General features: G+C 39.2%; 1 protein-coding gene across 2 annotated transcripts in view; it reads right to left on the bottom strand.

Moving 5' to 3' along the window:
* Positions 1–12,471, bottom strand: part of MED13L (mediator complex subunit 13 like) — a 262,490-nt gene that overhangs the window by 23,439 nt on the left and 226,580 nt on the right. Inside the window, exons 15-19 of one of the 2 annotated variants that reach the window (XM_011355833.2) lie at positions 10,521–10,738; positions 10,013–10,218; positions 5,639–6,576; positions 1,746–1,925; positions 918–1,141 (exon numbers count right to left, since the gene is read on the bottom strand). In XM_011355833.2, the coding sequence (XP_011354135.2) occupies positions 918–1,141; positions 1,746–1,925; positions 5,639–6,576; positions 10,013–10,218; positions 10,521–10,738 (1,766 nt within the window). Of the gene's footprint in view, positions 1–917; positions 1,142–1,745; positions 1,926–5,638; positions 6,577–10,012; positions 10,219–10,520; positions 10,742–12,471 lie in introns of both variants that reach the window. The other variant, XM_023528246.1, reaches the window with a different exon arrangement.

The raw sequence follows: 12,471 nt of genomic DNA on the forward strand, positions 1-12,471 counted from the left end.
TTCTTCAGTGGCTTAACTGATGCCATCACCACATACATTAGCATCCCCTCACTTCTTTGGAGCCACATGTAAGTTTACTATTTCATGTGTACTTGTGTATTTATAGGCAGTGAATGTTCTGTTACAAAATACTTTTGAAATTCAACCACATTTGTAATGCTTATAATATGCCTGTCACAGTTCGAAACCCTCTATAAATACTAATTTCATTTAATCTTGCCAAATACAAAGACGTTAGTAGTAGAAAGTACAAAGAATTTAGTATATATGTACTCTGGCACAAGAAATGTGACACTTCCTCTTCAAAGATAGTCATGATTCTAATTTTTCAAAAGTAACAGAAATTTATATACTAAATGTTTAAATTATCTACCTGGATATCACATTATCATGGTTATTACATTACTAATCTGTATCAAAATTTTAGTATTAAGATGAATGCAATTTAAATAAAAACAACAGGGACATGATTCATTAAATTTATCTTCTGATTCAGAAATTTTCAAGCTAAACATTTTTATACTGTTTTCAGGGACTTTCCCTTTCTTCCCCCACCCCCAAAAGGGTAGATGTGCTTTCTTTTTGTAAAGCTCATCTTCTGAAGAGCCACTTTAACCTGGTGAACAATACTTTTAAACCCGAGCACATAAATGGGCAGAAAACAGCTGACAGGATTTTAAGAAGTGTGGTAAGGCTGGTAGAGGAAAGTCTTCTAAATCTAATAAAATATAAAGCCAAGATGGGAAAGCAATTTACTTCCAGAAAAACTTGCCAATTTAATTCTTTTCTTCATCCTCCAACTATCTGCATATTTTCTTTGAGATCTACTTTGAAGATATTTATTCTTTAAAATTTAATCGTAACTAGAAACAATCTGAGGACTCGTGTCATAAAAACTGTTCTCACATCTTTCTCACCTCATACACAGCGCTCAAGTCCCTGAAGAAAGTTTTGGCTCCTTCGAGCAAGGCCTCATTTTCTGGACACACCACAATATAGGCAACGTCACGGTGGCCCCCATATGGATCCAGCAACAGCCTCTCCCAAAACGGCAAGGAGAATGGCGAGACGGTGAGAAAGTCCTTATCACAGCCGACCAGCAGGGTGGGGATGGGTAACGGCTCAGGAGATTCTTCTGAACCTAAAACAACACTGCAGTTTAGGAAGGTGCTTGAGAGCCCGTTTCCCACCACCTGAACAATTCAGAAGTTCCTGGTGCATTAGTGTGAATCCTGGCATCAGAAATTTCATTGTAGGTTAATATGATATCTTAAAGTAGTCTTTGAATCCTCTAATTAAATATCCCCTGATGAAAACCTTAATTAAATGAGTTGGAATATGGTTCTAAAGGTTGAATAAAATCAGAAGGTAGTCTAGAATAACTTAGAAGTTAGATTTCCAAGTAGCACTACGTAACTTCCTTTAAGATCAGCATTATAATCCTGACTACGAAAAAGGTGACTAGTTCGGAAGTTCACCCAAATGAAAACACAATGAGGATCAGGAAGATGAGAATCTAATAAATACGCTACTTAAGGATTATTTTCCTCATTTACTTTCATTATGCCAAGAATGTTAAGAAAACGTAACACCAACACTGACTTTAGGAAAACAAAGAGATTATGTAACTTAATAGTCATGAAGAAAGAGATTTTGTCAGTGAAGCAAACACTTGACAGTAACTCAAGCTGCTTTTTTATGGAATGGAAAAATCAGAAGGAATTCAAACAGGGAAAAGAGTCTACCATAGGTCCCCCGTCCTGCCATTTTGTGGAACTGCTGCCAGGTGAGTGGTCCCTGCACATGCTGGATATTCTCCCAGGTCCTGCCCGTGCGTTTCTTTTGGATGGCATCTTGGAGAAAGGGCTGCAGGGACAACAGCATACGGACCACATCCTGGGAGGAAAGCATGCTGATGTCTAGCACTGGAACAGAAAATAAATGAAAGGGAACAGAGATCATAAAAGTGGATTAGCACTCTCATCTTTCTTGCCATCATTTTGGGCCTCAGCTATAGTCCATGACAAAGACATTATTGGCGGCAGATTCTATTTTTAGTAGATGCTAAAATACTTGACTTACAAGTCAGGAGGAGAGATATTCTTCTAAAATGGAAAAAATAATTTATTATTGGAAATAAAAAAAGGGAAAATAGGGTACTCTATATAAAGAGGTTAACTGTAGAACTGCTTAAAAGAGGAAAGATAGAAAGGTCTGATGTTTTAAAATCATACAAACCCATTTCCAAGTTTGCTCATAAGAGGTGCAAAAGTTTCTTAATTATTACTTTGATTTACAAATATCAATGGTTTAAATATATGAGTGGGAAAAAGGAACTTAAATAGAAGCGTTTTAAGACTTTAAAAAATGCTCTTAATGTAAAATATTTTCACAAAATACAAAATGCATAAAGAGAAAGAACACCTTCCATGCGAGTAGAGGCACACGAAAACACAACAGAATCAACGACAGGACTGAAAGTCATCTGTATAGAGAGGAAGGTAAGGGATTCATGGTTTCAGCACAAATATTCTTCCAGCTATCAGGAGGGGTTCTTAACCTAGAATCTGAAAACTCTCGGAATTGTTATGCAGAACTGTGCATGCATGAACATTATCTGTTTTCACCAGGGGAGAAGGTCCATAATGCTCATCAAATTCGCAAAAAGATCTGAAGAGCTAATTAAGCTGAGGTGATCAGATATGAATCTGCACAGCTGGGTTCCTGAAGACCTTTCCTTACTCTTACTTTTCTAGTGGATTAGGAAAGGGACATGGATAGAAATCTAAGATTTATCTGCCAATGCAATCTGCTTAGCGTTCTTAAGACATTTTTAGGTAAGTCCTTAAATCAAATAGGTTGCAGATTGGTGGCCCACAGTGTTTGCTGTTATTGTTGTTGGGTTTTTTTTTGGGGGGGGGGCGGGTGGTGAAATGAGTCTCTCCAGGAAATTTCATATACAAGTCTGGATTTCTAGCTTCTCTTGAAAAACTGGGAGACCTTGCAACCCTGGGGCTGAGACCCATATTCCTGCATAACCTCCACCTGTTGGAGCCCGGGAGCAGCTGTCCCCTTCAGACAGCTCCCCATGGTCCCTGCTCTGCTGCCTGCCTGAGGCTGAAGCAGTGCGAATCGTCTTTACCTTCAAGCCTGTGCTTCTTTTTTTCTTATAATAAAGAAAACAGTAAAGTACTTCTTGTACCCACGGCTCTATCAAAAGTAGGAAAATGACAAACCAAGAGAACCAGATTAAAAGCAGACATAATTCTTTGTTAATTCTATTCCTGGGCATACAGAACAAAGTGTTGGGAAAGGACGCAATTTATTTAGGGCAATGCTTTTTGCAAATCTGGCTCCCCACAACATTCGTTTACATTATCTGTCTGGTACTTTGAAACGTCTGAATTCGGAACCCATACCACCCCTGCAATAAAATGTGCTATTCTTCATATCCAAAGATGACACTACTGATCTTCCCACACATACTGCTTTTCTGTCTGAAGGCCACTATCTAGGAGAAGGAACCACCTAAGATGATCACCCACATTTCTTTAGGGGAAATACTGCACTTCCTTTAATTCATAAATTCATCCAGGAGACATTAATTAAAGGCCTGATAAGTACAAGGCACTGTGCTTAAAACTAATCAGTTTTAAAAATGAGTATAACTCTTGACCACTTCCTTAGGCATCTCCACTTCCAAGAAGTCTCCCTGCTTGGCCTACTCAGAAAATGCTCGTCATTCCCAACACCACTGATCTTTGTCCTCTGGACGTACTTTTATTATTCCAGACTTCCGACTATATTTAAGAAGCTTATATAACCATCTCCCACACAAGACTGAGAGCTGTTCAGAAGCAGGGTCCATGTTTCATTCACATAATCCCTCCAGCCTGGCTTCTGCTCCCACTGTTTACAGAAGCAGCTCTAAGGTCAAAAGGCATGTTTAATCCTCACCTTAAAAGCTCAGCTGCATCCTAAAGCTTGTTGACCACTCTCTCTTTCCTGAAACTTGGTTACAGGGTAGAATTCCACAAAGCTCTGTCCCAGGCCCTCTTCTCGTTCCATACCTCCCCCTCCTCCTCAGTGACCTTTCCTTCTCCTCTGTGCCTCTGACTTATCTATCTGCCAACCATTCCCTTTCCCCTGAACTCCAGGCCCATGAAGTCCCAAGTGTCTGCCTGACATCTTTAACCTAGATGTCTCAAAAGGGATCTTTAAAACTTTCAAAACTCACTTTGTGAACTTCCTCCTCAGACCTGGTCTTCCTCCAGTACACCTATCTTTGAACAACACCACTGTCTATCCAGGTATACAGGTCACAAACCTGGGTGTCTTCCTTAACATCTTGCTCTCCCTGATCCCCAAGTTCAACCCATTATCAAGTCCTGCAGTAATACATCCTAAACATCTCTTGAACGTTTCCATTTCTTTTCCATTTTCTTTGCTAGGACACTAAGCCACACTGTTGTTTCTTATTTGGTCTCCTACAATACCCTCCTTGTCTCCCCAGATCCACTCCTGCCATTTTCTAATCCACAGCCCACAGTATAATCAGAGTACATTTTTTTCTTTTACTACACAAATTTGATGTCAATGCTTCTTCATAAATCCCATCAATGACCTGTAAGGGCTCTGTGGATGAAGACCTAATCCCCAGCATGTCGCAAAAGGCTCCCGGTAATTGAGACCCTGCTGGCCGCCAAGCCTCTCAGTTTTTTGAAGGCCCCAAGCTCTGTCTAACTCTGGGCCTTCAAACTTGCCGCTCCTTCTGCCCGGGACACAATTCCTTCCTTTCCTCTTTACACAGTTAATCTGGACTCACTGTTGAGATTTCTAATGTTACCACTTCTTCAAGGACCTCTAGCCTAGGGTGGCCCTCTTACTCCATGCTTTCACCATTTATAATGGTTTGTAATAATATCCTTATTTGTGTAATTATTTGATTAATGTCCACTTTCCAGCATAGATTAAAAAGTCCCTGAGGGCAGGCACCTTGCCTCTTATTCACCATTTTATATTATGGGATGCACCACATTATCAATAGTGAATCAATAAGGGAGGGGAATAGTAAGTTGCTGGGCACTCTTAGAGCTCAACTCCAAAAATTATCAATTGGAGCTTTTAGTAATAAAAAAGCCAGGGCATACTCCAGTAACCACAACACAATGTAAAATGTGATGACTGTTACGAGAGAGAGAAGATACTGGGAAACCAGAGGAAGGAGAAAACACTCTGGAACTGGGCGGAAGGCTCTACGGAGGAAGTGTCACGACAATCTGACCTTGCCTGAGTGGACTGAAACACGAAAGAGCGTGCAAGGTACTGGTCTGCATACTCCTGGCCACTCCGGTTACCCGGCAGTCGCAGGTTTCCACTGGGAGCTGCCTCCATGAATTCACGCAGGAGGAAACTTTCACAAAATAATAACTCCTCTCCAAAGGTGTTTCAGCATCAGACATTTCCCCAGTCCTTAAATTTAGGATGACATCGATATAGCTCTCACTTTAGTTGTCTTTTTTTTTTTTTTTTTTAAAAAGACATAAAGTTCAAAATGTTGCCATATAGTGAAGTAAAGAAAGCCTGAGAGTTAGCCCAGGATAACCTTCAAAGCAAGTTTGTCCCCTGAGACACCCACCGTTGCTGTGAGGCCACGCGTGCACGGTGGCGCTTCTCACCAGCGCCTCATCCACCCTTCCACCTGTGGGGTTATCCACGTACTGCCGGCCCTGCTCCAAGGCATTAAAGCATTCCGTCCAGTAATCGTTGTTATCTGCTTGCACCCGGTCGTAACTCCAGCTTACACAGGGAAGAGTTTGGCGGTTGTTAGAGGAAATGTAATCCAGGAAACTGAGTGAAGCAAAAGGTTGAGTGTGTTGATTCTGGAGGAGGAGGAGAAGGCTTATAGGTGGCTCCTGGGGTTTTCTGGCTCCTTCCACCTGAGGAAGGAAGGTGGTCTGACACATCATTAAGCGCCTCTCCGCAGCCTGACCAATATCAGAATTCTTCCCAAAAATATCCAACTCATCTTCCAGGAAGAGTCCCGAATTGTAGCCAAGTTTGCGATTCATAATCGCACTAAACCCACAGGTACAGCGGTACTGGTCCTCATTGGAAGAATCGGGGATGTAAAGCCCGACATCTGCCCCTTTGATGTTCATGTTGCAGGCACAGATGCAACAGCTGTCAAAGTTTCTGTCTTTAAAGATATTCATCACAGAATCGGAGAGAATCAGGGTGACATAGAGACTATGGGCTTCAGGAATTGGCTGCATGGTGGCAGGCTCCACAGAGTTAAGGGGCCGCGTGGTAGAGGGAGTAGAGGCTGGTGACCCCTGATCGGTGCTGTCATATTTAACAGACCCTTGACCACTGGCAGTGCCCCCGCCTCTGGGAGTTCTTGGGGTCCTGGGGGTTCGTGGTGTGGGGACAGAGAAGCGGGGTGTTGCTGGAGATGGCAAAACTCCTGCTCCACTGTTGCTGGCTGGGGCAGCGCTGTTCAGCGTCACCGGTGTGTTCATCTGTGGTGTGTTCAGATAGTCTGGATCTGCTAGGCTCCCGACGCTAGGCACATTACTGCAACGAACAGACAGCACCAAGTGAGAATCAGAGGCCTGTCACGGATGATGGAACACACACATAACCACCCCCAACCTGGCATGTGCCTTTCTTATCATTCATGTGTGCTGTCACTTGGTATACTCAATTTTCTCTTAAAAAAAAAAAAAAAAAAAAAAAAAAAAAAAAGATTCAAAGCAGTCAGTGCAGTATGTGGAAAAGCAAGCAGCAAGGTATGAAGAATAAATCAATATAGCACTTTCTTCTACTCATTCCACTTTTAAGAAATCCTCATCTTAACCTTTTGAAGTAACTTTTATAATTTTCACAAGAAAACATGATGCTGAGTTGAGTCAGTGTAATTTTGAAATACTGTAACTACTAGATGGAACTTTAACACATAAGTTCAAACGCTAAATTAGCTAGCAGACCACAGATGAAATTTCCATCTAATTTGCAATTACATTTTTGTCATTTTTCGAATTGAAAGTCTGCCAGCGTACTTGTTCTCTGAGGCTATAATCTATATGATTCTAAAGTAGTTATAATCAAATGCACATGAAAATTTAACATTTTTCTAACTTTCAAAATGCAGTCCTATCTAGGCTTGCATTTTAATAGTAATGTGTGACCACGAGGGAATTCTATTTTAAGAAACCCATTGGCCAGTACTACATTATAATTAATACAAATATTACATATGCTGCTATGAGGCTTTAGTATTAATTAGATGGTTGCACAGAAGTACACATATTGTATTATAATTTCCAAACCTGCAAGAAATTTCTGCGGGGTGGCAGGCAATTCTAGTTCGCTTATTAATTTTCAATATGCTATGCCTTACCTATAGCACAATTATTTTTAGTTCTCAGAGACTAATCACATTGTGTTATCTATTTTTTCTCATAAGCAGTCACTTCATTTTGGAATAGCTACATAGAAAACAGTATCTGCAACGTTCTGTTGTTTTATTATTGTAGAAAATTTTCTTGACATACATATAAAATAGCATATGAGACTATTCTTTCCAATTTGAAAATATCAAAAGAACACAGATTTGTTTAATACTTAATATCCTTTTGAAATATATTAATAATGTGCTTAAACTAACATTCATCCAATAAACTACATATTCATTCACTTATAATTTGAAATAAGAATGTCATAAAGTAACAGCTCTTCAAATAATTTTCTTGTGATTTTTAAATTAGTTGTGCCTAAACTACCAGCCTGAAAATCCAAATCAGGCACTGTAAAGAAATTTAAAATCCGAGGCACAGGGGCACCTTTGAGGACAGATAAAAAAATGACCCAGAAACCGTGATCAGCAATCGCTGCTATCTCAGAGACCAAAATAATGTGTGTAATAATGATCTTTACTCTAATTGGACTCCTTTCAAATCTTCCTGTTTTACAAAACCCTAAAATTATTATGCAGTTCAGATCAGAAAAGAAACTATGACTACTAACCAAAAACCTAAATAATTAAATTGCTCCCTAGGTAGTAATAAAAATGAACTGAGTACTAACCCTATGCTAGGTGCTGGATATTCAACAGTGAAAAAGAGGAAGTCAGCTCACAGCAAGTATGACACGCATCATGCAAGTGAGTGCTGGTGTGCTAAGTGTGACAGGTGAGGGGTGCCCAGGGTGAGGGGACACCACAGTGGGAGGATTTCTAATCGTCTAGAACTGTGTGTCCAATAAGGTAGCCACTAGCTCCATGTGCTAAATTTAAATTAATTTAAATAAAACGAAAAATCAGCCTTGATCTCAACTAGCCATATGTTCGGTGGTACACAGCTACGACAAGACAGCAATAGATGCTACGTTGGAGTATGCAGATACAAAACATTTCCTTCATCACAGCAAGTTACAGAAACAGTGCCAGTTTAGAATACCAAGAATCTTTGGATGGCAAATATAGATTTAATAGATCTAAATAATAATGTAAATTATTTATTATTTAAACGATCATACAGCAAAAGGTGCATGTCACTTTTTTTGAGGAGCCTGTATGTATAAGAGATTAAACTGGTGAATGGGTTTCGGAAGCTGCTGCACTATTTACGAATGGCGTGCTAACCTCTCCTGTGCTGGCTGCGCCAGCTGTACAGTACCAGTCTATAATTAAATAAGCTAGAACTGGAGCGCAGCAACAGAAAACAAGCTGGGCGCTCACATCCAGCGCGCTTCTGAGTACACTCTTTCAGACTGTTGTGAGTTGTTATTTCCACAGTACTTCCACAACCGTTGTTGCTAAAGCCTTTCAAGAAATTTGTATGGGAAGTAGGACAGCATTATCCCGTTTTAAAGAAAGGAAGACTGAAGTAAAATAGTCATTTAAGGTCATACACAGAATAAACAGAAAAGGCAGGAATCTAGAGTTATACCTTCCCAGGTCTAGCGTTCTTCTATACTACTTCTCCGTCACAGTTTTTCATTTCAACACTGACTTTACATACACAAGCATAAAACCTGTTTATGACATTAAAGTTGCTTTTATCAAGATGGTTTTATATGAGGTCACGAATAAGTACCCCTCAGACTGAATCTGGGCCACAAATTTGTCTTATTGGTTCCTAAAATACAACTCTGAATTAATTTTCAACATTTTTAAAAAAGGAAATTTACATGCAAATCCAGATCTTTGGTCTCTCATATTCCTGCCTGAACAACTTGCCGCAACTGAGTAGCAAGTGTCCCTTTAAATGGGACATATTCTCAACAGTTCATCATAGATCCTGCTTAGGCCTACTGTCCCTCACAGTCCTCACAATGACACTGAGCCTCAATAGTGCCAAGTCTTTTGCTTTATCTAGTCCATTTCATGCCCATATTGCTTACCTGGTCCTGACAGACATTTGAGTTTATGGCCTTTTATTTTATTATGGAAATTTATTTTATTTTATTTATAAATTATTAATCATATAAGAAACTGATTCTACATTGTTGATTTAGAATTATTTTCTAGACAGTATGAAATTTGTCTGAGCTACAATAAACATCTCCTCTTCCTTCTCTCATACCATATCACCATCCTGTTGCTGCTTTCTTCTATGTTGTGGGGTCAGTAACAGAGACATTATCTATTTTAAAGGGCCTTAAGTAAACACATTTAAAATCATCAATTTACATGAAATAAAGTACTCTCTGCCACCACCCCAAAGCATTACCAACTCCAACCCAGTGCCTGATTCTGTGGTAGACGCTACTAGACACTGAATGAGCATAAACACAATTCTCTCTATATACAAATGACCTTAATTTTTCCATGTACAAGAAACTTAGTTTAGCAAATAATGCACATTTCAACTCAAAATGTGCACAAAAACATGAATGGCCAATAAAAGTTTCAAATAATATGCCATTGTCATTGTTTTTAAGAAATATTTCATTGAGATATAAATCACATTAAATATGGCAAATAACTTGATGCAGTCCCTGCACATACTTGTAGCCATCTCTAATGAAAGTGGCTGCAGGCGGCATGGGCAGCTGTTCAATTTTAGGAGGGACTGCCCACGAAGGCCGAAACAGACAGGCATCAGGTATCTTCAGAGGTAGCAGGCATTGGCTCGGCAACATCTTCAGTGGAGCAAACATGGAGGATCCCACAAAAGGTTGAAAAGCTGGAACTCTGTGCACATATGAGAAGTCCTGCAAGAACAAAGTGAGGTTGGTGATAAAACTAGTAAATGACTTATGACATACCACGGTAGTAACAAAAATGATTATAACTCAATATCTTATCCGACCAGTAGAAAAAGCTAATGCCAACATTTTAGATTAATTAAAAGACACTACAACTAATATAGCGAGCAATACAGCTCACGATCCAATTCCGAGGATTCTTAGAAATTTATGTATACATAGCATATAGATAATCTTATTTTAAGAAGAGGTAGTGAATCCACTTGAAAACCACCCTGGCATGGTAAAATCAATATATTGGCAATTACCTTTATTTCCTCTGGCTTGGGACTTCCTAACCCATCTTCCACTTCCATTTTGAATTCAGTGAGTTGTGTTGAAACCATACTGACCATAGGGCTCTCCATCATGCCTAGTGCAGTCGCTGTCTCTGAACTGATTCCGTCTTTATAATTCATCACAGGAGAAAATGCAGGGTGCTGTTCCAAAGAAGGAGGGGTGGGAAACATCCTCTGCAGGTCTGCAACTGCTAAAAAAGAAAAGAGAAAGAAAGAAAAAACAAACCATTTCTTTTAACAGGCAGGACTTATATTAAAAAAAAATCCCCTTTCATAGCCAGGAGCCCTATTTGGCTTCAGAAATAATGCTAATTGAATGGTAATAGCAGTTATACAATAGAATATTAATCATCTCCAAGAAGGCCATCAGCAGAAAATTACCCTTTTCTGGAACTTTATCACCATTCTCTTGATGCTTTATGATTTGGCTCACATTAATTAAGTGAACAAAATCTACATAGCATACTTTTTTCTTCCAACAACTGATTCTCTGAAAAGTCTAAGGAGATGAACTAAGTAGAAGCTGGGAGAAATTAGATGAAGTAACCATTTTATTAAAAGTTGTATCCCTGATTACAAATGTGTATGAAATATTCTAGAATTATATAACAATTGTTATGAAGCAGTTTTTACATGGAAAATCCATCAGGCATCTATATATTAGAGAAAAAAAATAAAAATTGCTTAGAGCTATAATAGTGGTTTATATGCAGTAGGATTACTCAGCTAGTTTGACAAATCCACTGATCTTTGGGAAAATGGTTCCAAATTGATGTTAAAATAAAACTTCATAGTTAGGATTAACAAACATCTCTAGAACCAAAAGACAATTTATTGAGCATGAATTAAGAGGAAAGAAGTATATTTTAAGAAATACTTAGAACAGTGATTCTCAACCCTTTTTTGAAAAAATCATTCTCATATACCTGAGGTTAACTAATCATCATCCATAACAGTGACTCATTAAGGCACTGATCCTTAAAATAGTATATTTAATAAAATGCAAGTTGTGGTTATAAAATTAGGCCACTAGGGGGTGTCCTGTACAGCAAATTCATTTATAAATCTGGAGCCACAAGTTTGAATGAGAGATTTAGAATGGCATCTGATGTCCCAATTTCCAAACACATTACTCTTTCTAGCAACTTCAACACTTAAACAAGCAAAGAGTAGCCACTGAGTAGACTAAGAATAACTTCTAGCTCTGAATCAGAAATTAATAAAGAATAACTGCACCATGCTCTGCGGCCCTGGGTTAGGTCTGAGGCACAACTGCATAAAGCAGCAGCAATGAGCTGGGTTCCACAATGCAGGTGCTCCCAGCACAGCACTGATATGGATGGTCAGGTCATTTCTCTTGGGACCTCAGTTCCTCCATCTAAAAGGACGGCTTGACTAGATGTGTGATTCTCACCAGGCTTTCTTTCTTTCCTTTGTTTATGGGGCAGAGGAAAGCCTCCACCATATGGAAGCAGAAAAAAGGTGACAACCTTTGGACTAGATGATCTTTACCATGTTTCCTAGGTAAACGATTATATAATTCTGAATAATTGGCCCTCTCTTGGCCTCAGGTCCTTATCTTAACACAAGGGAAGGAAGGGGCCGGCAGATAGGGTTTCAAATCCCAACTTTCACTTCCATTAGAGGAACTCCACTTCCATTTATTTTCTATAATACAATTCCATATGAGATTTCATTAGGCAAAAAGGTACCTGCTAAGAAAAAGTGAGTGAGTGAGTGAGTGAGTGAGTGAGTGAAAGAGAGACAGAGACAGAGACAGAGACAGAGACAGAGAGAGAGAGAGAGAGAGAGAGAGAGAGAGAGAGAGAGAGAGAGAAAGAAAGAAAGAAAGAAAGAAAGAAAGAAAGAAAGAAAGAAAGAAAGAAAGAAAGAAAGAAAGAAAGAAAGAAAAAGAAAGAAA

This window comes from Pteropus vampyrus, unplaced genomic scaffold (assembly GCF_000151845.1).
Source record: "Pteropus vampyrus isolate Shadow unplaced genomic scaffold, Pvam_2.0 Scaffold23, whole genome shotgun sequence".
Lineage (NCBI taxonomy): Eukaryota > Metazoa > Chordata > Mammalia > Chiroptera > Pteropodidae > Pteropus > Pteropus vampyrus.